This window comes from Manihot esculenta, chromosome 1, assembly GCF_001659605.2.
Source record: "Manihot esculenta cultivar AM560-2 chromosome 1, M.esculenta_v8, whole genome shotgun sequence".
Taxonomy (NCBI): Eukaryota; Viridiplantae; Streptophyta; class Magnoliopsida; order Malpighiales; family Euphorbiaceae; genus Manihot; species Manihot esculenta.
In genome coordinates, this window is record NC_035161.2 from 28,318,638 (window position 1) to 28,345,492 (window position 26,855).

Here is a 26,855-nt window from a genome sequence, read left to right on the forward strand (position 1 = left end):
CCGCGCGAAAAGGAAGGATCAGCCCAAAGTAAATATCAATTTCCAGTGAGCTTTTAAAAAAATTTTGTTATTTTTTTTCTTTTTTTATTATAAAAGAAATGTGAAGCTTGAAACTATATCACTAATTCTTGTCTATACTAAAAAAATTAATAAATTTTAATTATATAATTCACATTTCACATTTAAAAAATAAGAGTTTAAATTTTAATTCCAATTAAGTCAACGGTACTAAAAATCATTATTTAACTTTTACTATGTTTGCTTTTAAATTGGCTAACTATATATTTTATATGATATTTTTCACAAAAATTATTTTATTTTTAAATTTTATACAAATTTATATGGAGAAACGCGCTGTGGGCTGGATTGACCTGAGCGTGCGAGGTACAGTGTATGCGGATTGGACTGCCAAGCGAGTTATAGTGCGAGGTGCTGGCTATCTGTAGGCTGAATGCGAGGAAGACCACTCAAAAGCTGCTATGCCGATTTTCTGTGGTAGACTTACGGATTCAACAAGTCTGTCAAGCCGTGAAAGATTTCAAAATTGTACGGAGTTCGTCCGAGAAGCTTTCTAACCTCTCCGGAACATCTCTAGAATATTTCTAGAGAAATATCTGGCAGGAAGCTTCTCCAATAATCCTGAAATAACTTGATCTTTTGCTAATTGTATATCAAAATGCATCATATACCTGCATTGTAGGTATAAAATAATTTTATATCTATTTTGCACTACAATTTAAATAATCTAAAGTCAAAAGATAAATATAGAAAGAGAGATAATTTAAACCAACTCTTTGTTTATTATATTAAAAAAAATATTATATTTGATGAGCATTATTTGCATAATAATTTTTTTTATCGTGCAAAACTGTTTGTACTTTTATAATTAATCTGATTAACTTATAATGAAATTACAAATATCGAACCGAAAAAATCTAATTATATATTTAACTTAACTCCTTTTATTATGTATTAAATTCTCTTACATATATCGAAAAAATATTACCACTAAAAGTAAACATCTAAAAGTATTCTTTAAAAATTATGTATTAAATTCTCATACATATACTAAAAAAATATTACCAATAATTATTGTCCAAACATTGCGAAGTATCTCCTCTTACTAATATTATCAAACAAATAAATTAGTTTCCTAATATAAAAATATAAAAAGAGATTTAGACAAATAAATTAGTCTCCTAATATAAAAATATAAAAAGAGATTTAGAGAGATGAAAAAATAATTTCAAATTTTCAAAAAAGTATAAGAAAATATTCAACTCATATATCCTATGAAAAATAGCTGAAGCGATAGAAAAAAAAAAAAGAAAAATGATGTCATAATAATTACAATCTTATAGCTATGGAGGGTAGAGGACACTACTAGTAAACTCGCATAACGATGTCATGTATTATGATATGCAAATTAATAAAATTTACATAAAATTAAAATTTATTTGATTTAAATTGATTATTTTTTTAAAAATAATTTTTTATAAAATAATTTAATTGATTAACTGCGTGTAAATAATTTACTTCTCTTTCATTCCTTTCATGAAAGGAAAAAATGTTTTTAGCTTTTAAAAAAATTAAATAAAAATATTAATTAAATAGATATAATTTTAATATTTTTTATTTGAATTATTTCAATACCTAAAGATAGCGAGGGGCAAAGAATTTGTTGCCTTTTTCCTAACTTCCTATTCCGGTTTGACACACGACAACACGCCATCCGCACCCTCGCCCACAAAAAGACAAACATATTTAATTCAATTAGTTTTTGTCTAATTTGACAAATGACTCCACGTTTCTTTGCCTCTTAATCATATTCTTCGGTGTACCCTTCAATTCAAAAGACCCTTTGTTTTATGTGTGAACGAATAGAAACGGATCAAGTATTTTTTAGTAACTAATTTGAATAACTATATTAAAACAGGTGTGGATAATATATAATCGATTGAGTTTATATATTTATTATAAATTATTCAAATCGTTTATATAAATAATTAATTTAACATAAATAAATTTATATATTTTAATTTAAAAAATATAATTTAAATATTTTTTAAAAAATCAAATTTATAAAAAAATTTATTAATGAAAATATTTGTTATACGTAAAATTAATTCAGTTATTATTTAGATAATAATAATTGAATTTTTAAAATAATTTAAAATGAATTTAAATAATTTAAAATATATTAAAATAATAAAAAAAATTTAATCATGTTGAAATTCAAATATAATAATTTTCACGAATATTATACTCCAAGCCATCTCAAATGTTCAAGCACATGAAAGGGGCTGCAACTCTAGTATTACTTAAAGCCATTTGGATTTTTATAATTTATTCATTTTATAATTTTTATCTACTCTATTTTTTTATAAAAAAATAATTACTTTAATTAAAATCAATTTTTTTATTAATTTTTTAATTATCTTAATTTTTAATATAAAATAAAAATATTATTTTCTATTGAAATAATAAAATTAATTTAAATTAATTACTAAGATAGTTTAAATTTTTATTAAAAAAACAATTAATAATAAATTATTTGAGAATAAGATAAATTAAATAAAATTATAATATAAAAAAATCAAAACATTGAGACAATTAAAAATAAAAAGTGCAAAAAAATTATAAAACAGAGTATTTATTAATTAAGAACACATTGAAAATAAAATTTTATTTACAAATTAAAATTTATATATATATTAAAAAAATTATATTTAATAAGCACGATTTTATATTTATATCATACACTGTCCAGTTTCGGTAAGTACAGCCGACTTCATATGTACATTATTGCGAGGCTTATCTCTTGACTTTTGCAGACCATATCCATACAATATGTATATACATATAGATGGATAATCTGGCTAGGTTGAATAACTATAAGAATAAAAATTAAGTGGTTTAATATATTAAAATTACAAATAATATATTTGTATAATTATTTATTTTAATAATATAATAAAAATAATATAAATTATATTGTTATTATTATTGATGACCGCTGGATTTCACCATCCCATTACAAGACTAGACTCATAATGACAGTTCTATTTGAGCGCCTTTAAGTCTCCTGAATGGGCCGATTCAGTCCGTTCGGCTCTGAGATCAAACCTCTCTAGGCCTCAATTCCAATCTCTCCATCCAGTCCAATCAAGAGGGGAACAGATAATCAGCCCATTGGTCTGGTGGATCCGTTCGCAAGCGCGTCAAAAGAAATTAAATGACCGTTACGCATGGAGTAGATGTCTGACATATTCGTACGTACGGAGCTGAGTGACAGAGACAGCTAGCACTGTAACAGAGAGGCAGATATACATCACGGGTAAAAAAAGAGGGGTTTTTCTTCCTTCTTTTTTCTGGACTCCATTTTTCTTTCTCTTTGTAATTTTTGTCTATATATACTACTTTAGTTCATAAAATCTGACTGGAATGTCGGAGAGTCTCCACCGGGACATCTCCAATAGACTCCTTACTATTTTTTTTCATTTTGCAGATTTTTTGCTCGAAGCACGTATTGAGGAACTCATATAATGGACCGAAAAGAAAATCAAATCTATTAAATGAAAAAAAAAAAGATTTATCAATTATTATTAATTATTTTAATTACACTCATTAATTTAATTTAATAATAAATACATTTACGTAAATTTAAAAGATTTTAAATTTTATTAAAATCATTTTAGTTAATATATAAATTAGCTTTTAGTCATCGAGTGATTCTGTAGTGGTCCATATGAATGCGAATGGTGATGTGCTGTGGCTAACGGAGACTTAACGATGCGCTTGAAGACAAAGACCTCGAATAATGTCTCCACAAATGAAGTTTCTTCGAAACTTCGCCCACCAATGAATTTGGTGTTTTTTTTTTTTTTTTTCTTTTTATAAAAAAAATAACATGGACAAAAATAAGGTAGATTTTTTTTTTGGAAAATTGCCTGTTATGAGATTACAAATATACCCATTTTAGCAATTACTCTATTTTTTATCCTTAAAAAAAAATTAAAAACTCATTTTTCTAGCACTACACTTTTAAAGTTTTTTTTAATTATTTAATTATTCATCATATGGAAATCTACCCTTCATAATACTTTAAAAAATTATTCTACTCATATTTTTTCTTAAAATTAAAGTTTGTATTAATAAAATTTAAAAGAAAAATTAATATCAGGCACTGCTCTTTTACTTTTATTTTTAGTTTACTTATAAAAATAGGTTTAAATAAATTTTGCACATATAATATAAACAACTAAAGGGGTATATCCGTCACACCAACATAACTGAAGGCAAGGAGAAGGAAAAAAAAATCCAAAAAGGCCAAGCAAAATAAAGACGAAAACGACAAAAATAAATTAAAAATAAAAAGCAGCTTCAATTTATTTCAGTCACTGATGAAATGAAACTGAAAATCTCGTACAAATAACCCACAGAAACCAAACAGCAAAAACTCAGAGCTTGGTTTCAGTACTATGATGTCTCTTCCTTGAGCTTCAACAACTTCATCCCAAAACCAACCATGGGGTTACCAGTTGCAGCGCTAGCAAAGCTCAAACTGGGATTATCATTCTCATCCTCCCACGCCGTCGTTTCGCCATTCCTCCCAAGCTTGATTTGCCCTTTCGTCATAAAACTCGCCTGCAGACTCGGCATGGTTCGCCGAGCTTATTCCGACATCATCTACGCATCAAGGCTCTTCATTTTTCAACTGGGTAGAATCGCCTTCGAAGACAGTAACCAAGACCAGGCTTTTGGGAATAGATTGGGAAGAGCTCTGCGGTTGGTTAGCCAGAGGGTGATTCGGACAAGAAGGTCTCCTGCAACAACTCAATCAGATGAAGATAGCTTCCATGCTCTCTCCATGTTTTCTCTTTAATTAAACCCAAAAATTTGATGCTTGTCCATTAATTAATCAAGGATTATGGATTTTAATGATGTTTTGCTTTTCATGGAAAATCATATATATATATTAAAATCATGATGTATTTTAATTATATAGCAAATAATTTTTTTTTCTCAAAATCTAACTTTTGGATCTTTTAATTAAATTAAGAAATTGAATTTTTTTTAATTTTGAAATAAATGAAAAAAAATTTAGCTCAAAAATTTAGATTTTTATGCTAAATCAATGGGAAGTTAAATTTTATAGGCATTAGGATAGATTTTTTTTTAATGAAAATTAAAAAAATAAAATTTAAAATTTTTTAAATTTATTTAAATACATTTATGGTTAGATTTTTTTTTTGAAATGAATTCATAGTTATATTATCGCTAAATTAAATCTGTGATCGCATATTTTGATAAAATTAAAAGCGCTAAATTGAAAATTTTAAATAAATACATGAGTGAAATTTAATATCTAGCTTTATAAAATTATAATTATTCTTCATACTATTGAATTTTTAGACATGTCTCGATTACGCCATCCTATGAATTATCTGTCTACATTTGATGTGATAAAATTATAGGTTACTTTCAAGAATAGAAGTCGACACGTGAAGCATTCCTCTGTGATTAGGAGAAAAAAAAATTAAAAAAACAAAAGGCACCAACATAATAGTCAATGAAAATATCTTGAATAATTGTATAAGGCCTAACTTCTTATAATTTTGATGCAACCGGTGAAGGTTGGCCTTCGCTATCAGTCTGTCTAATCTTGCACGGTAGTATTGATAAATCAAAACAAATTCAATTAAATTTTTATATTTTTATTTAAGGATGAAATAAGTTTTCATTTCAAAAAAGAAGATGAAATAAGTTTAATTTAAAATTTTAAGTTAATTAAGTTTATGTATTCTTATTAAAGATTAAATAGATTATAACTTAAAATAATTTTTTTAATAATAAAATATTATTTTTTATAATTTAAAACATTAAAATTTAGTATTTTAATTATTATAAAAATTTCAAAAATATATAAATATAATAAATAATTTTTGAAATTATAAAAATAAAATTTTATTATATAAATATATTTTTATTAATAAAAAAATATAATATTATTAAAAAATATAATATTATATTAAATGATAATTTAATTGAACGAATGGTTTTGTTGGTCTAAATTTTTAAATTAAATTTATTTGGCTCTTAAATAAAAGTATATGAACTTAATTAGATTACTGTTTATAATATAATTTATTTATTATTAAACTACACATAAAATTAATAATTTATCATATAATATATATAAAATTTAATGACATGATTATTGATAAAATAAATTTTATTTTTTATGTATATCTATATATTATTATAAAAAATAAAAAAATATAATTAATCATAATTATTTTTTTGATAATATATATTTATTTTATAAACATAAATAATTTATTTTTATATTTTAAAATTTATGTTAATAATAGTTAATGAAAAAATATTATAAAATTAGAGCTAATAAAAAAAAAGCAACTGACTTATCAATTATTAGCCTGAGTCTTCTGAGTTTACTAAATATTTAAATATAAATTATACATTGATATTTATATTTTTAAAATTAAATATTTAAATTTTTTATTATTATTCTGTTTAAATATTTAATTTTTTTATTTTTTTTATTAATTTAAAAAATTATGACTGATCAAACCTATCAAATGTTTTTTTTTTTCTATAATATCCTTACCTTACCATATTCTAGAAAATTTTACATTTGAAACCATAACTCTTCCTTTTCTTTTTTCCTTTCATCCACAGTGAATTACACATTACCATACGCGTGGGTTGGAAACTCAGGGAAACAATGTCCCGAAGTTTGCGCCTATCCTTTCGCAATCCCAAGATAGATGGGAGGAGGTGGGCCTGGAGCGTTGAAATCACCGAACTGAGATGTGGGTGTGGACAGTATGATCAGCGTAATAGGGCATGAACTTGCAGAGCTGTCTTCAAACCCATTAGTAAATACTTGGTATGCAGGCGAAGACCTAACAGCACCAACAGAGATCGGAGATTTGTGCAAAGGATTGTATGGAACAGGCGGTGGCAGAGGCTACATAGGGCAAGTGATGAGGGACAAGCAAGGAAGAACCTTCAACATGAATGGGAAGAGTGTAAGGAAATTTCTGGTTTAGTGGATTTGGAGCCCTGAGTTGAAGGCATGTGTTGGCCCTAATGCTTTGGATTAGACCTCTTTCTTAGGATCTTGCAAAATATATATATACATATATATAATCAGATTCTATGCCTTTGAATCTTCAGCCTCATGGAAGCAAATGGGATTGCTGGGTAGGCAAAATAAATAAATAAATAATTGTGGTGGTGAGATTGGGATAGGGAGGATAAAATGATCGGATTTATCACCTTTCTCATTTTTTTTATTTTTTTTTTCTCGTTTATAGATAGTTTAGATGTATAAAGAACAGAAGAAGAAGGGAAAGAGTTATGGTTTTAGATACAATTTTTTTTAAAAAATATACTATAGGATATAGTAGGAAAGAAAATTTTATGTAAAAGTTTTGATAGGCACACTTCTTAATTTAAAAGAACAAGAGGAAGGAAGATGAATGAATGGAATGGTGGATGAAATTGCTGGTCTAAATAATTATTGAACTCATTTTTTATTTGTCTAAAATGGATAATCCAAATTATTTAGTAGTTTCGTGTGCAAGCTATTATATACGGCTCAAAATTTTTGCTCGAAATTTTCATATTTCATCGATGTGGGATAGAATTTCAAGTAGGGAGGTGACTTTCACAATGGAGTATTTGGTCCGAATGATAATAAAGGAGTTTAATTTTAAAAAATATGAGATCAATCTATTAATTATACTAAAATTTAAGAATTAAAATATAATTTATTTAATATTTAAATTAGGTGTGTGGTAGCTCATCAACTATAAATTAAAAGGAAAAGGTAAACCAAATACTTTATAATATTCAACTATATCTCTTATTATTTAATTAATTTTAATAGAGTTTTCTTTATATAATTCAGAATTATCATCTTGATTTCACATAAAAATTATATTTATTAAATTAAATTTATATATTTACTATATATATAAATTTTAAGTAATTATGTATCAATATAGTATTCAATCTTAATATTATAAAAATTATTTTTATATGAAATCAAACTTACACTCATGCAGCTTTTCAAATTTGTTGTACAACTAATTTCAAGACGATTGTTGCCTATTAGATATTTATACACTCTTCCTTTTAGCTTCGCCCTTGCCCACACTTTGATTAAAAAAATCTTTTCCTTTTTTCATAATGTGTCTAAAATTAAAGCCAGTCTAAAAACTAATATAAGTGAATTTTGGAATTGAACTAAATATATATTATATAAAATATTTAATGTGGTTGAGTTCAACTCAATCTGTTTTCTTCACAATTGATTTTTATAAACCGTCATTCCGATATTTAAATTAATAAATTGATAAAATAGGTAAATATAATGAATCGTTTTGAATTCAGAAGGAATGTATTAAAGTGTATGTCTTTATTTTTTGTGCATATATGCTTTTATACTGTTAAAAGCTGAAATTAGTTATCAAATCTCAAAATTTAACTGATATTAATCAGTGAATAAAAAATCTTATAATAATAGATGTAATGAAAATCTGCAAGATTATATCCATTACGATAATTTTTTATGATTTATTGACATATTCAGTTGAGGGAAAATTTTCATAGAAAATTGAATGTTACGATATTTGTATATTATTTTTTATAGGCGAAATTTTTACAACTTTACTACATACGCTATTTGATGGTAATAGATTATGGCCTGCCTTAAATAATATTATTATTATTATGTCGGATTAATATCTATAATACTTTATAATTTTTTGTTTTTCAAATAAGAGTTTGTAATATTTTTCGCACATAAGTTAATAATTTGTATTTTGTTTCTTTAATAATAAATACCTAAATGCCTACCACCTGCTAATTGGATGGCCAGCAGACATTTATATTGATCCTTAAATCATAAGATTAAATTTCCTTCCCGTACCCTTTTTCCTCTGGTAAAAAAAATATATTTATAAAAATTAATATTTTATTACTGAAAAATAATATTTCCATTTGGGCTCTTTCGAAAAACAAAAAAACAAAAGGCATGGGTGCAGTAAAATCTTCATATCAACAATTAAGCGCATCTGTAAAATTAATGGAGGAAATCAAAAGTGAGATTAATCAAACCACCAAAAATTTAACATATTAAATTACTTAATCGTATTTATGATATAAGCAATGTGAAAAAAAAAAATCAATTTGAATTGTATAAAATCATGGTATTAGATTCTATTCACTCAATGTTTTAAAAAAAAATCGTATGAAATCATTAATTTTAATCCAAGACAAAAAGCCCACTACGATTTGAATTTATAAAATATTGTAATTTCAATTTAATTAGGTAGATTTTAGGTTCGGTTTATTTTATAGAAAGTATTTTTTATATAGAAAATATTTTTTATCATTTGAAATGTTGAGAAAAATTAATCAAATGTAATATATTTTTTCTAATTAAAGAAAAAATTAAGTTATTTTAATTTTTTTAAAAAATTTATTTTTTTGAAAAATTATTTTATATATTTTGAAAATTTTATTAACTATTATATATATATATATTAATATATTTTATTTTTTATAAAAATATAAAAAATATCTTTTATTATTTCTCACAAATAACCGAAATTTTAGAAGGATTTCAAGCTCAATTTGGACAGTCCTCCATGCTTACTCTCAGCCACTATTTTCCCATTTTGAGGTTATGACCCAAAGTTAACCCTGCTAAAAGAAATGTAGGAAAAAAAATTTAGGGGGTCCAAACCCAAAACAACCACTAACCAGCTCAATCACGACTTACATGGTAATTTTAGATAACTTAAATTTTTATTTTTTAATAAAATCATGATTATTTTGATGATAACGTGAGAGTGTATGTAATAATTTGCCAAAAAAAAAAAAAGTTCACAGCCAAAAAGCTACCGCTGACACATGGAGGGCCTTGGTTTATTATATTTTTGTGTATAATCTAATCCATAAAGATCCTCTGCACTGAAAGATCTATATATATATATATATATATAGCGACGAGATAGAGACAGAAACGTTAAAATTTTGAAGCTCCGAGAGAAAAATGCTTTTGGAAAAAATTTATCACAAAATATATGTTAAAATAAATGGTTCGACACTCTTTTCACTTTCTTAAGTGAATTGAGGATTTGATTCATGAATAGAGTAAACAATCCCCAAACATTTTATCTCTTGGTAGGTAAATTTGCCAAAATATATCTGCTTTCTCTATAGCATTCTATGCCTGACTACTTGTTGCTAATGGCTTCTTTAAATTTGTTCTACATCTACTTTGTATTATTGCATGCAGCATTCTCAGTTACAGGCTCTATTTTCAGGTAAACGCTCAACTCATAAATCAATGCTACTGCCTCTGACAACTCCACCCACCACAACCACAAATGGAGTCGGACCCGTCGGCCAACGTGTGATCACCGTTGAGATTAATGGGTCTTGCGAGTTCCAATCTGTCAAGCTGCAGTTGATTCTGTCCCGGAGAAGAATATGCTAATTCTAATCCGCTGGATACTATTTATAACATCCACAACTATGCTTTGCTGTTAGTCGCTGTGAGGATACTGGCTATGGGCCAGTACTCAGTAGTCTACTAAACTTGGCGTTTGTTTGAAAGGAGATTTCTTAAAATAAGTGGAGCTTTTTCAAACATCCTCCGAAGCATTCAATTGTTGATTCAATTGTAACAAAGCTTCTCGTTTCCCTCACTTGTTTGGAAATCACTCGCCATTCTTTTATTACACTAATTTATCATGCAGCATTTTGGTCCATTTTCTTTTCTAGCGAAAGGAACACCAAGAACAACAATATCTTCTAGAATGGAATTTTATCTAATCAAAGTCCAAGCGTTTCTTAAAGCATAACACGTTAGTCGGGTAAAGAAGGTTGTTCTGAAGAAACACACAGCCCTTTGAATTGTGAAATTCGCCTTTAATGAATCACTAGCCCTTTTCTTCACAAATTCAAGTTCAGAGAGACCCTCAAATCATATACAAGTTCAACATGAACCAAGGCCCTAAGCATTTCCTTCTATTATTAGTAGTGAGAAGATAAAAATAACAAATTTAAGTGCACTACTTCAGCATACACAATCCGATGGCTAGCCGAATTAAATCCATTAAACGAAACTGATGACTATCATCTAATACAAGGTGTAGAGATCAATCTATGGGACAAAGGGAAACTTAAAATGAGAACAGAAAATGGGAAGGAGTCGTCGTCGTCTTACATTATGGAACAATTTGATTGGGCCTCGAGCATCTCTGGAGATCTGCAACAGAAAAATATCAATCAGGCTATCTGATGCAAAATATCTAGAGAACAGTGGCCTCTGACTATTATCTAATATGAAAGTTGCGGAGACAATATTCTTAAACATCATCACTCTAAAATCATTTTCTTTCAACATTATAATCTCAAATGCTAGCCCTATCTAGAATATCTCGGCCAAACCAATATCCTTTTGAATTTGCATCCAAACTATTATCTAATATGAAAGTTGCAGAGACAATATTCTTAAACATCATCACTCTAAAATCATTTTCTTTCAACATTATAATCTTAAATGCTAACCCTATCTAGAATATCTCAGCCAAACCAATATCCTTTTGAATTGCATCCAACTCCCTTATGAAGACAAGAACAGAACCCAAAACCCCCCTTTCTTAGACAAGGGCCTAGACAACTGAGAAATAGTTCGCTCCTTGTATCAAACTATGCCCCGTAAATGCTTAAGATCTCGCATATCATCCATTGCAAGTCTCATGTAGTGCACCAGAAACAAACAATTGACTTGAACCTTATTAACATACAACAAATCCTAAAAATGCTGCTTTTGACTGTAACCTTACACTGACAGATGCCTTAATGAAATTACCATGGGATTATACATGTGCAGAAATAAATGCTCAAAGCTGCAGAAGGTGAAGCACTTACATTTGACCAAGATTAGCGAAATCAATATCAGGAGCAAGCTCTTGCACAATGTCATTAGGCGGTTGGCCACACTCTTGCATTTTCTGCATAAGATCAACAATCTTGGTGAAGTTATTAGGTTCATTCTCATAAACTTCATTAAGTCGGTTGATGAGTTCATATTGATGTGTGTAGCGCTCATATTCTTCTGTGGTCAAACTGGCTTTGTGTTCTTCCAGCCATTTTGGATATCTTTCTCCAATTTCCTTCATGGGTTCATGAAGAATCTCCTTCGACAAAAGTTGTTGCATCATAGTCTCTACAATAGATTCCATGTCCTATTAAAAAAGAAAATAAGACATTTAATTTAAATAATTCAACTCTTATGATAAAAAAAATGAATGCAGAAATATAACAAATGAAGAACTAGAAAAGCTATGAAACTTAATCTTGTGAATAGAAACATGGGAGGAAGTGCATATGCCTGCAATGAAAATTGTCTGAAGTGTTCAAGTCAGTTAAATAAACCAAGCCAATAATGGCCGAAAAATTATTCAACCAAAACCATAAGTAAATTCTTCTACAGTGCTACTATTACAAGTTTCTCCAAAAGGTTATGCTGACAGTTACCACAATAACTAGAAATAAAGCAAATAAAAGCACTTTTTGTTGATACAACAGGAAGAAAATACTAAATAACATCACATGCTAATGCTATAACCTAGTTATAGTCCCACCATAGCAGAATCATAGGAGTGAGGGATTCGGGGACGATCCTAACCTTCAACATTGGTGCACTCAGTAGCTATTCTAATGCTTGAACCTGAAACCTTGTTATTGCAGGCCCAAACTCTTGCCATTGCACACAGCAACGGCCCCTTGAAAATCAAGGAATGATATTCCACATTGAGTTGCAATTGCATTTCTTGTTATCATTAACTATTAGGATGTTTATAATAAGAAGAACAAGATTTTTAAGAATTAAAAATAAAAAGTAACTCTCATCAACAGAGACTAACTTTCAACAAGGGAGACGATTGAGAATTTCACTACAACCACACTAAGGAATAAAGCTCATAAAGACACTGATGCAGGTCAAAGTCATCACTAAGTATGTGACATAAATCCTTAAGTTATCAGCAACACATGCCACTTGTTGATAGGTCAATAAACACCAACATGCAGCCTTTATGCACTAACACAACTAATCAAAGAAAAAAATTTACTAGAGGCTTTCAACACAAACATATCTTTTAGTTGAGAACTCAAAAAGAACAATGCAGCAGAATAAAGCAAAACAATAGTCATTGACAACTGTTCATTGTCGCTTTCAATCATAAATCTAAATATAAGAAACTACTTCGCAATGAGGTGGAAAGCAAAAATAAGTAAACCAACTGGAAAATTCAATAACAAAAGTAAACATTCAATTCTTTTTCTTCAAATCCCAGGGCACCTAGATTTGCTACAAATGCTTTACAGTGAGTGACAAGCGATATGCAATCTTCAAATACCCTCTCAATCCTAAACCTAATAAACCAAATCAGCAGTCAAATAGGTTAAGATTAAGAATTACTCCAACCACAAGAGAAAATTTGAGACCAGAAATAAAAGGCGAAAATGAGATTATCAAAAAGTCTGCCTTAATAACTTGATGCCTCAAAATACATACAGTATGCCACCAACAGAAAACTGCCATATGTAAATGAAAATTCTAGATGTCAAAATATTCGATTGAGAAGCACCAAAAAAAAAAGAAAAGAAAAGAACAAATGGTAACAGAACAAGTCTACCTGAGAGCCAGCAAGCTCCTCAAACTGCTTCACCCAATCCTCCATCATTGCGTCCTTATTCAAATCAACAGGTTTGGGACCTGTGATGGACTCCAATCCCTTAACAGCCTCCCTAGTCTGTTCCCTAAGCTGATCAAGCGCCTCTGCAACATGGGACTCCTTGATAACCTTTTGCTTTCCCTTTTTCTTGATTTTCAAGTCAGGTAATCCCATACCCAATCCTTGAACCCCCATTGGAAATGAAGGAGATGGTTCTTGTTGCTTGCTTTCCTTATTGCCATCACCTCCCCCACTTCTACAATCAAATAATAGCTAAAATCAGTACTAACTACAACCCAGAAAAAAAAAAGGAGATAAGAAAACCTCGAGTTTGTAAAAATGCAGAAAAAAGAAAACTAGAACTTAAATATGCATATGTTTTGAGGGCAATTCTTCGCACACACACAAAATTCAATCTAATCAACGCTAAAAGGAAGAAGAAAAAGGGACCTTTGAGAGGAAGTAGCGAGATTAAGACCGTGGAAATCATCAAGGGCACCTGGAAATATTGAAAGGAAAAGAAATTGAGGAGAGTTGGAAAGAGAGAAAACAAAGAAAAGGGTTTTAGAGAGAGTTAGGCATACTGTCAAGGAGTTCATCTAAATCGTCGTGGTGGTTGTCAGCCATGATTGAACCAATAATCTCTGTTGGTCTTTCTTAGCTATGAAGACTAAAGGGTGTCGAGATACTTGGATTGAGAAAGGAAAGGAATTGAAGGGAGAGTGAAAGAGAAGGCAAATAGATGTGAAATTTTGGTAACGTTATTAAGCGGTGGCGGGGGCGGGGCAACCGATGAAAAAACGATCCAATCATTCTGAGTTCTGACTCGGTGTAGAGTAGTCTTTGACGCTTCCGGTTTGGCTTCGGATTGGAACCCAAACACTCCATTTTTATTGATGATGTATTTTCCCATTATTAGTTTTTTTGAAAAAAAATAGATTTGTAAAACTATTTGATGATCGCTTACCGCTGATGCCTTTCTTTATTTATTTAAAAAAAATTATTTAATCACTTAAATTTAATAAAATTTATTAATTAATGTATTGATTTAAAAAATTTATTAAAATATCTTTAAAATATTAAAAAAATATACTAATCAGCCTTTTATTAATTTTAAATATTAAATATTAAATTATTTAATATTTTTAGTATAAATAAATTTTATTAATTAAATTTTAAATTTTATTAAAATTAAATTAATTAATCTTTCATTTTAATTTTTTTAATATTTAATAATTAAAATTAATAGAAAAATTAATTAATAAATTTTTTAATATTTTAAAAATATTTTAATATATTTTTAAAATAAAAAATTAACCTGTGAATTTTACTAAATTTAAGGGATTAAATAATAATTTTTAAAAAAATTAAATTCCATTATTTTCATTTTTAATATTATATTTTTATGCTTCTTAATTTTACGTATAATTCAATTAAATATTTTATTGTAAGTAAATATATTATCTTAAACAAATAATATAAGCCGCCTAAATTCATTATTGTACAATAAGAGGATATAGAGGTAAAATACCACACTATTTTTTTTCGATAATTACACTATATAATTAAGAATCAAGTAAAGTTTTTTTCTCAAACATCTAATCAGATCATATCTTAAATTTCAACCTCCAAAAACAAACTAATATAATTGTTCATAGGCTATCTACTTTGGCTATATTATGTTAGTATAAAGATTTTGTTTAAGTCTGCTCTTGATGCTTTTCAATTTGATATTTTCTTGGTTTTTTCATGAACTTTTTAAGTTACTGCTAACTTGGGTTAATTCAAATGCTCTAAGTCGGCTGAAGCTTCTTATGTCCTATCCAAGGAATTGTGCAGGACGTCCAAGAGCTAAGAAGGAAGATGTCCGTTTCTCAGCGACGCGGCGATGGAGTAATCGAGCTGCTCATACCTTCGCCTCAAACACTTTGTTATCGTGCTTTTCAGGTGTAATATGTGCAGCAAATGAGATTTGTATATTAGCCATTGCCACCTTGATGGGTTGTCTTTGATTTTTTTCTTTAAAAAAAAAAAGAAAGAAAAAGAGAGAAAAAGCTTCGATCAAATATCTACGTGTAGTGACTCATAGGGACTGCTGTAAGACGATCGTCCCTTAATTTGGGATTATTTGTGAAGCAACTTTGATCGTCTAATTGCTGGAGATCTTTGTATTAAGATAATATGATCTCATATCTCGTCTCATTTTCTTATACCCAATATCATGTGAACCAGGATAAGGTTACTATCTGAAAATTTTCAATCCTCTCTTCAGTTCTCATATGTCCTCAATAACCTGAATTTGTTCTCTCCAACCCTTGGCAGGGTTACTGGAACACTTTTATAAGACTGCAACTTAGTATTTATATAATAATATCAATATAGTCTCCGTCCTGATTTTACCAAAAGTTAAAAACAAGAAGCATCGTCATCTTTAGAGTCGGAGAAAAACCAGCAGAAAGTGAAATTCATTGCTTAGTGAACCATGTTAAGTTCACAGCTCCATATTCACAGTGAATTGCAGCATATCCATAGGTCGCAGCAACCTGCTCAGTTAGAGATATGGTGCTAATGAGAGGAGAATCAAATCCCTTGCCTCCAGATTCTCAGACAGCAGTTGCAGGATTTGCCTCAAGAGTTGAAGTGGATTCTGACTGTTGAGTCATGCAATTTTGTGAGAATTGCAGATTCAAACCTGCAGCTGCTGATGCAGATTGGTGTTCTTGGGAAGGAAAATAACCCCCTTGTGGGAGAAATGAGCCCTGTGGATTATAGAAAGGCTGATGGCCTTGCGGGTGAGAATGAGTTTGTGCAATTGGATTGGGAGGGTAAAGTGCCTGGAGCCCTGTTGGCCCATATATTGCCTGATGACCTTGAAATCGTTTAAGCTTAGCAATGTGCTTTTTACCAGAAAGATGGCGGTCCAGAACTTCACGGGTATCACACTTGACATTGCACAAATCACATAATAAGGGTGTTACGACTTTAGGTTTTGGAGGTTCCGCAGCTGTTCTCTGAGTTTCATGAGTCTTTATACGCTTCCCTCCATGACCACCCTTCATTTTGCGTTTTATTCCTCGTCTCCTATTATCAAACAAAATTTTTCTTGGCTTCCTTCCTTGCTTACCAGACAATTCCACAACTGGAACTTTAGGTTTTTCCCCGGTATTACTATGCAGATTGTTCTCCATTCCATATTCATCACTGCGAGCTTCAGAGGGCAGGTTTTCTGCTGACTTCTGCTCTTCACCATCCTCTACGATTGGAGGCTGCTGAGGCTCTTCCGGTTTCAAATCATTTATAGGTTCCTGATGATTTTGTATGCAGTCAGCTGGTTTGGTACCATTTTTTAACTCTTCAATCCTGAGCATATTCTTTTTATGCCTCTTTCCATTCTTGTGCTGCTCTAGGATTTCCAAACTAGTGCAATCTACCCTACAAAGTTCACACCAAGCAATCTGTACAGGTCGACGGTTAGGAGCTACCTTTTCTGGTGCAGAAGCAGATTCAACTACCTTTTTGGCTGCATGGGCTGAGTGTTCCTTCGCAGCAGAAGGTTCAAAATTAGAAGATGTTGAAATCACACCATGTGGTTGGAAATGCCTAACACGAGCCTTACCCCTACCATGTCCCTTTCCACGGAAAGGAGGGGCAGAACCTTGGTGGTGGCCATCATTTCCCCTGCCACACCCTTGGAATGGTCCACCACCCCTTCTACCACCACCCCTGTGTTGATGTCGACCATCCTGCAAAGTTCACTTTAAATGGTATTCAATAATGTAATTACAAAAAGGAAAAAAAAAAAAAAAAAGAAAAGAAGAAAAGTAGAACAGTCAATATTGTGCTCCATATGTGTCAACTACCCTTGGTCTGAAATAAGTGGCATCACAATAAGATGGTTCATGAGTCAATAAAATACAGTACCCCCACCATTTCAAAATTAAATATCAGCAATCATGTTCAAGCAAAAAGGACACTAAGGACGCTATCTTCAAAATTGTAACTTATTCCAATATTAAATGGAAGAGAGACAACCTACCTTCTCTGGGCCTTGTTCACATATTACAAGACAAGTAGCATCTTCTCTCAAAACTCTAATTTATCACAATATCTGATGCCTGACTGGCTGTTCTACTCTTAGTTGATGATGCTAGTCTCTTTTAACATTATGAAACAAAGTTCTAATTGTTGACAGGATAAAAAAGTTTTTAACAGTTGCAATTTCAACTTGTGCACAAACTTAGGCATGTTGAAAAATTCCTTGCCAAGATTGAAATTATTTAGCTTAAACAAAAGCAAGTAAATAAAAATTGGTACTTAATTTGCTAAGCACTAGAATTGATATTTGCAGGTTATATGATACAAAAGCAGTCCTTGCAGTTCAAAATGTTTTATTGACAGAAGCAAATTATTTTAGCTTAAACCTTGCATATTCATCAGCAGCACCCCACACAATCCGAATCTGTCAGAACCTCTGTTGCTCTGACTCTTCATTATATCCTTAGGACCTGTCTTGTACTCAAAATAGACATGGGCACTTGAGCATAATTCTCCAAACACAAGGAAGAATATAGAACTGAATGAACCTGTTCGGGCATGGTCGTGCATCAGACACTTGTACCGAGTCTGAGCAAGATGGGTTGAAACAGTAAACTACAAACATGAGAGCAGATGCTTTCAACCAGATTTAAAACCTGCTAGAAGAAAACTTCTGACACGATCCCAGCTATTCTGAACCTGATCTAGTCACCATGACCAAGGCAGGTGAATTAAAAGATCTATACCTATTCTTTCTGGTAGGCAATCTAAGGCCAATGAAAATGCTTCCTCATTCAAGTTCTACTTGGAAATGACATAATTCAGCAACACCCTTGGCCTAATGGAAGTCATAGTTTATTGACATCAATAGAGTTTAAAGGCAATAATTAGTCAAGGATAATAGAATATACTTGTGACTTTGATTACAAGATAGCCACATTCACCAAATCTAGAGACTTTTGGGCTTTCTTGATGAATAATAGCTTATAACACTCTGCTACAAGTTAGTTTAAATCCTAAGCATTTAACATTTATGTGTTTGACTAAAATGCTTACAATTGATTAATAAGTAGTTGACAAATTTAGTAAAAAGTAATTTACAAGCACGTCAATTGTTAAAATTAATAAAAGGGGTATTAACTAAGATATGTGGTGGAATTTTGAAAATTGTTATAAGTTATAGAAAGTAAATATGTTAATATAGGAAGTAAATATTGATAGATGGATCAGCTGCTTAATCTTAGGGATTGTATAATTATAGGCTTGATTTTCCTTCCTGTTTAGTTACCGTCTCTCATGTCTAAATAGGTTGTAATCTCTATTGTGATAAACAACAACAATTATTCTTCTTCTACATGGTATCAGAGCCTTTCTCATAGAGATTTTTTTTCTCTTTATCTCTCCTAAAGTTTTAAAATTTTTTTTGGAGACTTAGGACTCCGTTCATTTGGGTTATCCATAAAGGGTAACATTTGGATCTCACCATCGCTGGAGTCACCACACCAACTCCTTGTCAGATTTGAGGTTTGTTTGCCGTTCGAGTGTTGGGTGGAGGTATTTTATTTGGTACTGTTCATCGGTACTGTTCACCGGTACTGTTCACGTAGTACTGTTCATCGGTACTGTTCACGCCGGGTACTGTTTTCCGATTTTGTGTTTCTTTTGTTGCTATCGTTTTTGGGTTGGTTGTCCTTATGGCTGGAGTTAAAACCACCACCGTAACTGATGTGATTCCTATGATGACTAAAATCACGGAACACAAATTGAATGGATCTTCCGATCAAGGAATTTTGATATCTGCAGATGAATATGCACAATTCATCCAATACCAGGCATCTATAAAATCTTCTAATTCCTCCTCTATCACTGCAATTGCCGAGTCAAGTAACTCTACTGCATGTCTTGTGTCTTCATCCTCCAAATGGGTTATTGATTCTGGTGCTACCGATCATATGTCAGGTAATTCTACCCTTTTGTCCAATCTTGAGTCTCATACATCGCCTTCTTATGTTACTCTTGCTGATGGCACTAAATCGTCTGTCATGGGTTCTGGTCATGTCAACTTAACCCGTTCTTTTTCTGTATCCTATGTGTTATGTCTCCCTAAGTTCGCATTTAATTCGCTTTCTGTGAGTAAACTCACTCGTGCATTGAATTGTTGTGTCTCATTCTTTCCTGATCACTGTGTTTTTCAGGATCTTTCGACGAAGCAGATTATTGGTAGAGGAAGTGAGTCAGAGGGTCTTTACGTCTTGGATCAGCAACTACCTCGATCTCCTCGATCTCTGGTATGCTCCACGCGTTTAACACCTTTTGATGTTCATTGTCGTTTAGGGCATCCTTCTCTCTCGGTTTTGAAGAAGTTATATCCACAGTTTCATTCTTTGTCTATTCTAGATTGTGAGTCTTGTCAATTTGCTAAACATCATCATTTACCTACACTCTCTCGAGTCAATAAACGGGCTTCGTCTCCCTTTGAGTTAGTCCATTCAGATGTTTGGGGTCCTTGTCCTGTTGTGTCTAAGTCTGGCTTTAAGTATTTTGTTACTTTTGTTGATGATTTCTCTCATACTACTTGGTTATTTTTAATGAAGAGTCGTTCAGAATTATTTTCTATTTTTTGTGCATTTTATGCTGAAATCCAAACCCAATTCAATACTTCCATCCGTATATTGCAAAGTGATAATGCTAAAGAGTATCTCTCTGGGGAATTTCAATCTTATTTGTTATAAAAAGGGATTCTTCATCAGTCCTCTTGTGTTGCCACTCCTTCACAAAATAGAGTTGCTGAAAGAAAAAATCGACATCTTCTTGAAGTAGCCAGAGCCCTCTTATTCCAAATGAAGGTACCTAAATGTTTTTGGGCTGATGCTGTATCCACTGCTTGTTTTTTGATCAATCGCATGCCTTCCTCCGTCCTTCATGGTGATATCCCTTATAACATTTTATTTTCCACTAAATCTTTGTTTCCTATTGAGCCACGTCTCTTTGGTTGTACTTGTTTTGTTCGTGATGTTCGTCCACAGGTTACTAAATTGGATCCCAAATCACTCAAATGTGTCTTCCTTGGCTACTCTCGACGTCAGAAAGGGTATCGTTGTTTTTCTCCTGATCTGAATCGGTATCTTGTGTCTACGGATGTAACATTCTTTGAGTCCACTCCGTTTTTTCCGCCATCATCTGTTTATAACACCCAGGAGGAGGAAGATGACCTCTTGTTATACACTGTTTGCTCTTCGTCTCCTCAGACTACTCCTACACCTTCCGCTCATGTGCCAGGTCGCCCTCCCATCTTTCATGTGTATTCCAGACGCTTCGAGGACTCTGACTCCGTTCCGCTACCCGCTTCTTCGTCGACCGATCCTGCTCCTACTGATCCTTCATTGTCTGATTTGGATTTGCCCATTGCTCTTCGCAAAGGTAAACGTACTTGTACTTATCCTATTTCATCTTGTGTCTCTTATGATCAATTATCCTCCTCTTCTCGTTGTTTTGTCACTGCTTTAGATTCTATTTCAATTCCCAAAACTGTTATTGAGGCTTTGTCCCATCCTGGTTGGCGTGCTGCAATGGAAGAGGAAATGATGGCCCTTGACACTAATGGTACTTGGGAGTTGATGTCCTTGCCCCCAGGAAAGCAGACTATTGAGTGCAAATGGGTGTTTGCAGTGAAAGTAAATCCTGATGGATCTATTGCTCGCCTCAAGGCCCATTTAGTGGCCAAAGGTTATGCACAAACTTATGGAGTTGACTATTCTGATACATTCTCCCCAGTTGCCAAGCTCGCATCTGTCCGATTGTCAATTACTGGGTATTGTGTTTTTGTGGAAGGTAACTTGGTCTCATGGAAAAGTAAGAAGCAAAATGTGGTCTCCCGTTCTAGTGCTGAATCTGAATATCGAGCTATGGCACAAGCTGTTTGTGAAATCTTGTGGGTACGTCAACTGTTGGAAGAAGTTGGGTTCACAAATTCGGTGCCTGCTAAGTTGTGGTGTGATAATCAAGCAGCTATCCACATTGCCTCCAATCCAGTATTTCACGAGAGGACTAAACACATCGAGATTGATTGTCATTTTGTTCGTGAAAAGGTCCAACAAAAGATAATATCAACAGGATATATCCGAACTGGAGAACAATTAGGAGATATTTTCACTAAAACTCTAAATGGGACTCGAGTTGATTATATATGTAACAAGTTGGGCATGATTAACATTTATGATCCAACTTGAGGGGGAGTGTTATAAGTTATAGAAAGTAAATATGTTAATATAGGAAGTAAATATTGATAGATGGATCAGTTGCTTAATCTTAGGGATTGTATAATTATAGGCTTGATTTTCCTTCCTGTTTAGTTACCGTCTCTCATGTATAAATAGGTTGTAATCTCTATTGTGATAAACAACAACAATTATTATTCTTCTACAAAAATTAATGGGTAAACTACTTCAAACTAGTTTATAAGCATTAAACATAGTGCTTATAACTATCAAAATGAGAAGTTGGTTCCTCTCAACTTTTTCAAGCTAAAAAGCTAAAAAATTTTATAAATAAATATCTCAGCTTATTTTTAGAGCTTACAAGCTGGTTTGATTATCAAACAAGAAAAACACCCTCTTAGTTGAGGATTGTATTTGCTGGGATAGGATTGACAAAAGTTTGGTCCCATCCTATGATTAATTGTTTGCACAATTAATGAGTTGAAGCTTGGCTAGATATCCAGTTTTTAGTCTGAATCTTATAGCAATCGCCCATAAACTAGATAAATTTCTAGAGCAGACCCATGCTACATTATCTAGAAAGTAGCTTTAAAATGTATAAGATAGTACTTGTCTACCAAGCCAAGACATAGATTTCAGGCTCAGCTGCCAATCCTACAGTTACATTCAATTTCAAGAAAGGCAATGCTCACTTTCTTCAGATATATTAGTTCAAGCTGTGTTTCATAAGCTAATCCGCATTCAAATGACGTAACTTCATATTACCAAGTTCAACTCAAATTAGGAGACTTTGTGAAGCCCAATATATGCCAATGAACTTTTAGGAAAAGCAACCTATTGTCAATTAAGACTGAAGAGAAGAAAAACCAAGATGTGCCATATAAGAAGCTGATTAGAAAAATCCTTACAGAATAGTCAGATAAATCATATAGAAGAGAAATCATAAGCTTTGCAAAGCATTCAGGAAAGCTACAACAAGTAAAACAAGCAAGAAGTAACTAACCTTCCCTTTACCCTCATTTATGGCTCATGAACTGGACCAATATTTCATGGTTTTCCTAGCTAAATATTTGCACTACCCATACACAATACCTTGTGTTCTTCAAGGCTATCTCAAACTAGAACCTTTGAATAAAAAAAGGTTGAAGTTCAAAGAGACAAAAACTTTATTTAACCAAATCATAGATCACACAAAGAAGCACATAAGAGGCTAAGAGCAGAGGAACTATGCTTAAAAGGCATTTGGATTCATTAGGGAAATGAAATAAGCACAGTAAAAATGTAGACAGCTGCTTCAAGAAGTTCTTGAGGCCAAAACTTCCTTTTCTGTTGCCAACAAATAACTGAGGCCACAGAAGAACACCATTTCAATTAATAGCAATTAAACTCCAACAATATAACACAAGAGACAAGAACAAAGACCTGAATAGTATTAAGAGTTAATGAAGAAATCTGCAATTATGCCACAATGAATGTAAATTTAGACTAAGTAACCAATGGATTTTAAGATTTCAGATAGACACCTTGGTCACCAACCACAATTTCTAGGTCATAAAATCTTGATTCTAATAAAACTCCTTCCCTAAAGGAACCAATAGAAAGAAAACTAAAATTTCGAATAATTTGAATTTAGATCTTCATCTGAAACATGATGTTGCATGCATCAATCATAAAAACTTCCATCAACCTCAAATAAGAGGAAAGAACCATAACACGAGCATATTTATTTGATTCATCCATATGCTAAGAGGATCTTGCACTTCAACCATCTGCTACAATTATAGGCAGCCAGTTTGCAGTTCTCATTTAACAGAGTAAGTTGGTCAATTCCACTTACATGGATAGAGAATTATATTTCTGCTTCAGATATCTCGTAACCCAATAAATAGAGGGACTAAATGACAGGAAGCTCATGAAGAAGCATTGGGTTAGTAGCTTATCCAGACTTCTACTGAAATATGGTAACCATATTCATTGCATCATCCATTTTTAACATATTCTTGTAAATTATACATCAAAACAGAAACGTATTCATGCAGCCTGGTATTTTATTCCCCTTGGCATAATGGAGCTTCTTGATACTACAAAAAGAATCCACTCAGGAGTCAGGAACAGAAGCCAGAATCCCCCTAATTTATGATACATAATTGTAAAAGTACAAGTTTAAATGTCAAATTTATTTAGAAAAGAAGTATGCAGTGCATAATTTAATACTTCAGTGCAATTTCTGCAGCATATCTAACTGTCTTAATCAAAGACTCGCCTTGGATCAATCACACAGTACCATTCAATCAAAATATGACTCCCAAATCTTTCTTATAGTATAACACTGCAAGTATAAAGACCAGCAACACTTACCAACACAAAAAGAAAAGAAAGATTTCACAAATGAAGCAATCTATTTAATGAATTTCATTTATGTAATCTTCAGTAGCAGCAATTCAAACATTGACCATAAGATAGTTTATCAAATATTTTATATTCATAGACTCTTAGTAGCAAGGTGGGAGTGGGACAGCTAAGAAACAACAAAAATTATAGGCTAACTTCTACAGTTAATGTGACGCCTCACAAAGTAAAAGCACAAACAGGGATGCCTAAAGATTGGACTTCTGACCAAATTTAGGCCACAGTAAATCAGTGATTAAACTTTCGTCAGCCTCAAGCCCTCAACCTACCAAAAGGCCAAGCAGGCACATTAGTAAGTGCCCTCCAAACAAATAGTCACCAGAATGTGCATATCAGCATTTACATACGTGCACAGGAGCCTGCATACCCACCAACTAATACACACACACACACACACATAGAGAGAGAGAGAGAGAGAGAGCTAGTGAGATTGCACAAACAAAACACCTATACCAGAATGCTCTCGTGATTCAACAATCAATCATTATTATTACCAGTTATTTTCGCAAGTACACGGTTAAGAGCAGCACAGATAATCAAGAAGCCTGACTAAGTTTCCCTATACAATTTTCTATTATTCCATTTCCTTCTAAACTTGTGCAAAATTTGACCGGCTTAATTCTTCCCTTCACATTATGAAGAAGCAGGAAATTGCAAAACATGCATAATTTTACTTTATGTTGCACAAGCTGTTATTAAATTCAAATAACCAAAATAGCAAAACACAAGAAAGAGCAAACCTTATAGAATTGTCAAATGCAACAGTGAATCAATCACACAGTTAAAGATTTGAATAGCTACATAAAGTAGAACGAAAATGGTCAGATACCCTAAATATAAACATCAGCGAAAACACACCTCAACTTCCAATTTAGATTTAATAAAATCAGAAACACCATACCCGATTACGCATTGGAACCAGTTCAAAGCCCGGACTCTTCACCGGCAACCCAGCCATTGCCCTCTCCACCGCGTCCATCGACCCCGCAAACTGCGTCAGCTGCTCCAGCGCCGCGATCGCCGCAACAGCCGCTGGATTCATCCCCGGCTGCACAACCACATTAACCGAACTCTGCGGCGGAGGATAAACGCTCAGCTGCTGCGCCGCTTGCAACGACACCCCAGTCCCACCAGAATCCACAATTTGCGTTGCTTCTTGCTGCGCTGAAACCCCGGGCGCGGGCTCATGCTGATAATATGGCGGTTGCTGATAGGCAACGGAGTAATCGGCTTGGTAATAAGCGTAGCTTTGTGGTTGCTGGTCATATTGCCATTGATTTTGAGGTGGGTATTGCTGGTAATACGAGTAATAAGAGTGATCATAGGATTGGACCTGCGTTTGATAGTAATAATCTTGAATTTGGTATTGTGGGTATTGCGGGGCTTGTGCTTGTTCTTGGAAATGTGGGTTGATGCGTTGCTGCTCAGATTCTGGAAGAGATGAAGTGTCCATTGCTTTAGCTTGGATTTTTTGCAAGATTCTTTGTCGATTGCTGATTAGGTTGGTGCAGGAACGCAAGGAAAGGGATTGAACCAACTCCTCGTCCTCGGCCTGAGCCTTCTTCCACCATGAACTGGGTAATTATTTGGTACTGCTGCGGGTGAGTGCTCGCAGGTCGCAAGACACGTGGACTCCTGGTCCAATCTCCTGTAAAACGAAAATAAAATAATGAGAAAATTTAATATTTGGCCCGGTAGTACAGTGAAACTGGTTAATTAGTATGTAGCCTGGTTTAGTTCAAAATATCATACTTCCAGGAATATGATATAATTATATTTTGCATATAAATTAATTTTGTAAAAAAGTAAAATTATTTTTTAAATAATAAAAAATAATAATATTTATAATATAATTTCAAATATAATAAATTTAATAAATTTAATAAATTTAATATAAGTTAACTTATAAAGTCACTTTTTATATATAAAAATAATAATTTTTATAAAATTGACTTAAAATACAAATTAAATAATTAAATTTTTTATATTTTCTTCAATTAAGTAAGACCCTGATCTTTCATTTTTTTAAATACATTAAATATTTTAAAAATCTTAAAAAATAACTAATTAATTTTTTTATTAATATTAACGGTTAAATATAATAAAAAATTTATTAATTATTTTTTTATTTTAAAAAATATATTAAAATGTATACAATATTTAAAAAAATTTACTAATTAATTTTATAAATTAAATTATAAAAAATTTAAAATGTTCATGATCTAAAATTAATTAGTAAATTTTTTTAAAAATATGATAAATTAATTAAAATTTTTTAAAATTATAAAAATTAAATAATAAAATATTTAATGATTAAAATTGATGAAATAATTAATCAGTAAATTTTTTAAAATATTATAAATATTTTAATGTAATTTTTAAAATTAAAATAATGAGTTTTACATAT

At 31.6% G+C, this 26,855-nt stretch overlaps 2 protein-coding genes across 3 annotated transcripts; both read right to left on the reverse strand.

Moving 5' to 3' along the window:
• Positions 1 to 11,044: 11,044 nt before the first annotated feature.
• On the reverse strand, positions 11,045 to 14,554 carry LOC110616823 (peroxisome biogenesis protein 19-2). Of its 2 annotated transcripts, none has more exons than XM_021759330.2 (5): positions 14,372 to 14,554; positions 14,238 to 14,286; positions 13,749 to 14,040; positions 11,977 to 12,293; positions 11,045 to 11,311 (listed from the first exon to the last, which is right to left on the reverse strand). In XM_021759330.2, the coding sequence occupies exons 1-5, from the start codon at positions 14,412 to 14,414 to the stop codon at positions 11,266 to 11,268; spliced, it is 747 nt and encodes a 248-aa protein (XP_021615022.1). In that variant the 5' UTR covers positions 14,415 to 14,554; the 3' UTR covers positions 11,045 to 11,265. The 2 variants fall into 2 exon arrangements, with proteins under 2 accessions (XP_021615022.1, XP_021615016.1); XM_021759324.2 differs by having other exon boundaries at positions 13,749 to 14,043; positions 14,372 to 14,552.
• Positions 14,555 to 16,130: 1,576 nt separating this feature from the next.
• LOC110629071 lies at positions 16,131 to 26,104 on the reverse strand. Its single transcript, XM_021775930.2, has 2 exons — positions 25,350 to 26,104; positions 16,131 to 17,530 (listed from the first exon to the last, which is right to left on the reverse strand). The coding sequence occupies exons 1-2, from the start codon at positions 25,899 to 25,901 to the stop codon at positions 16,391 to 16,393; spliced, it is 1,692 nt and encodes a 563-aa protein (XP_021631622.1). The 5' UTR covers positions 25,902 to 26,104; the 3' UTR covers positions 16,131 to 16,390.
• Between the last annotated feature and the right edge of the window lie 751 nt (positions 26,105 to 26,855).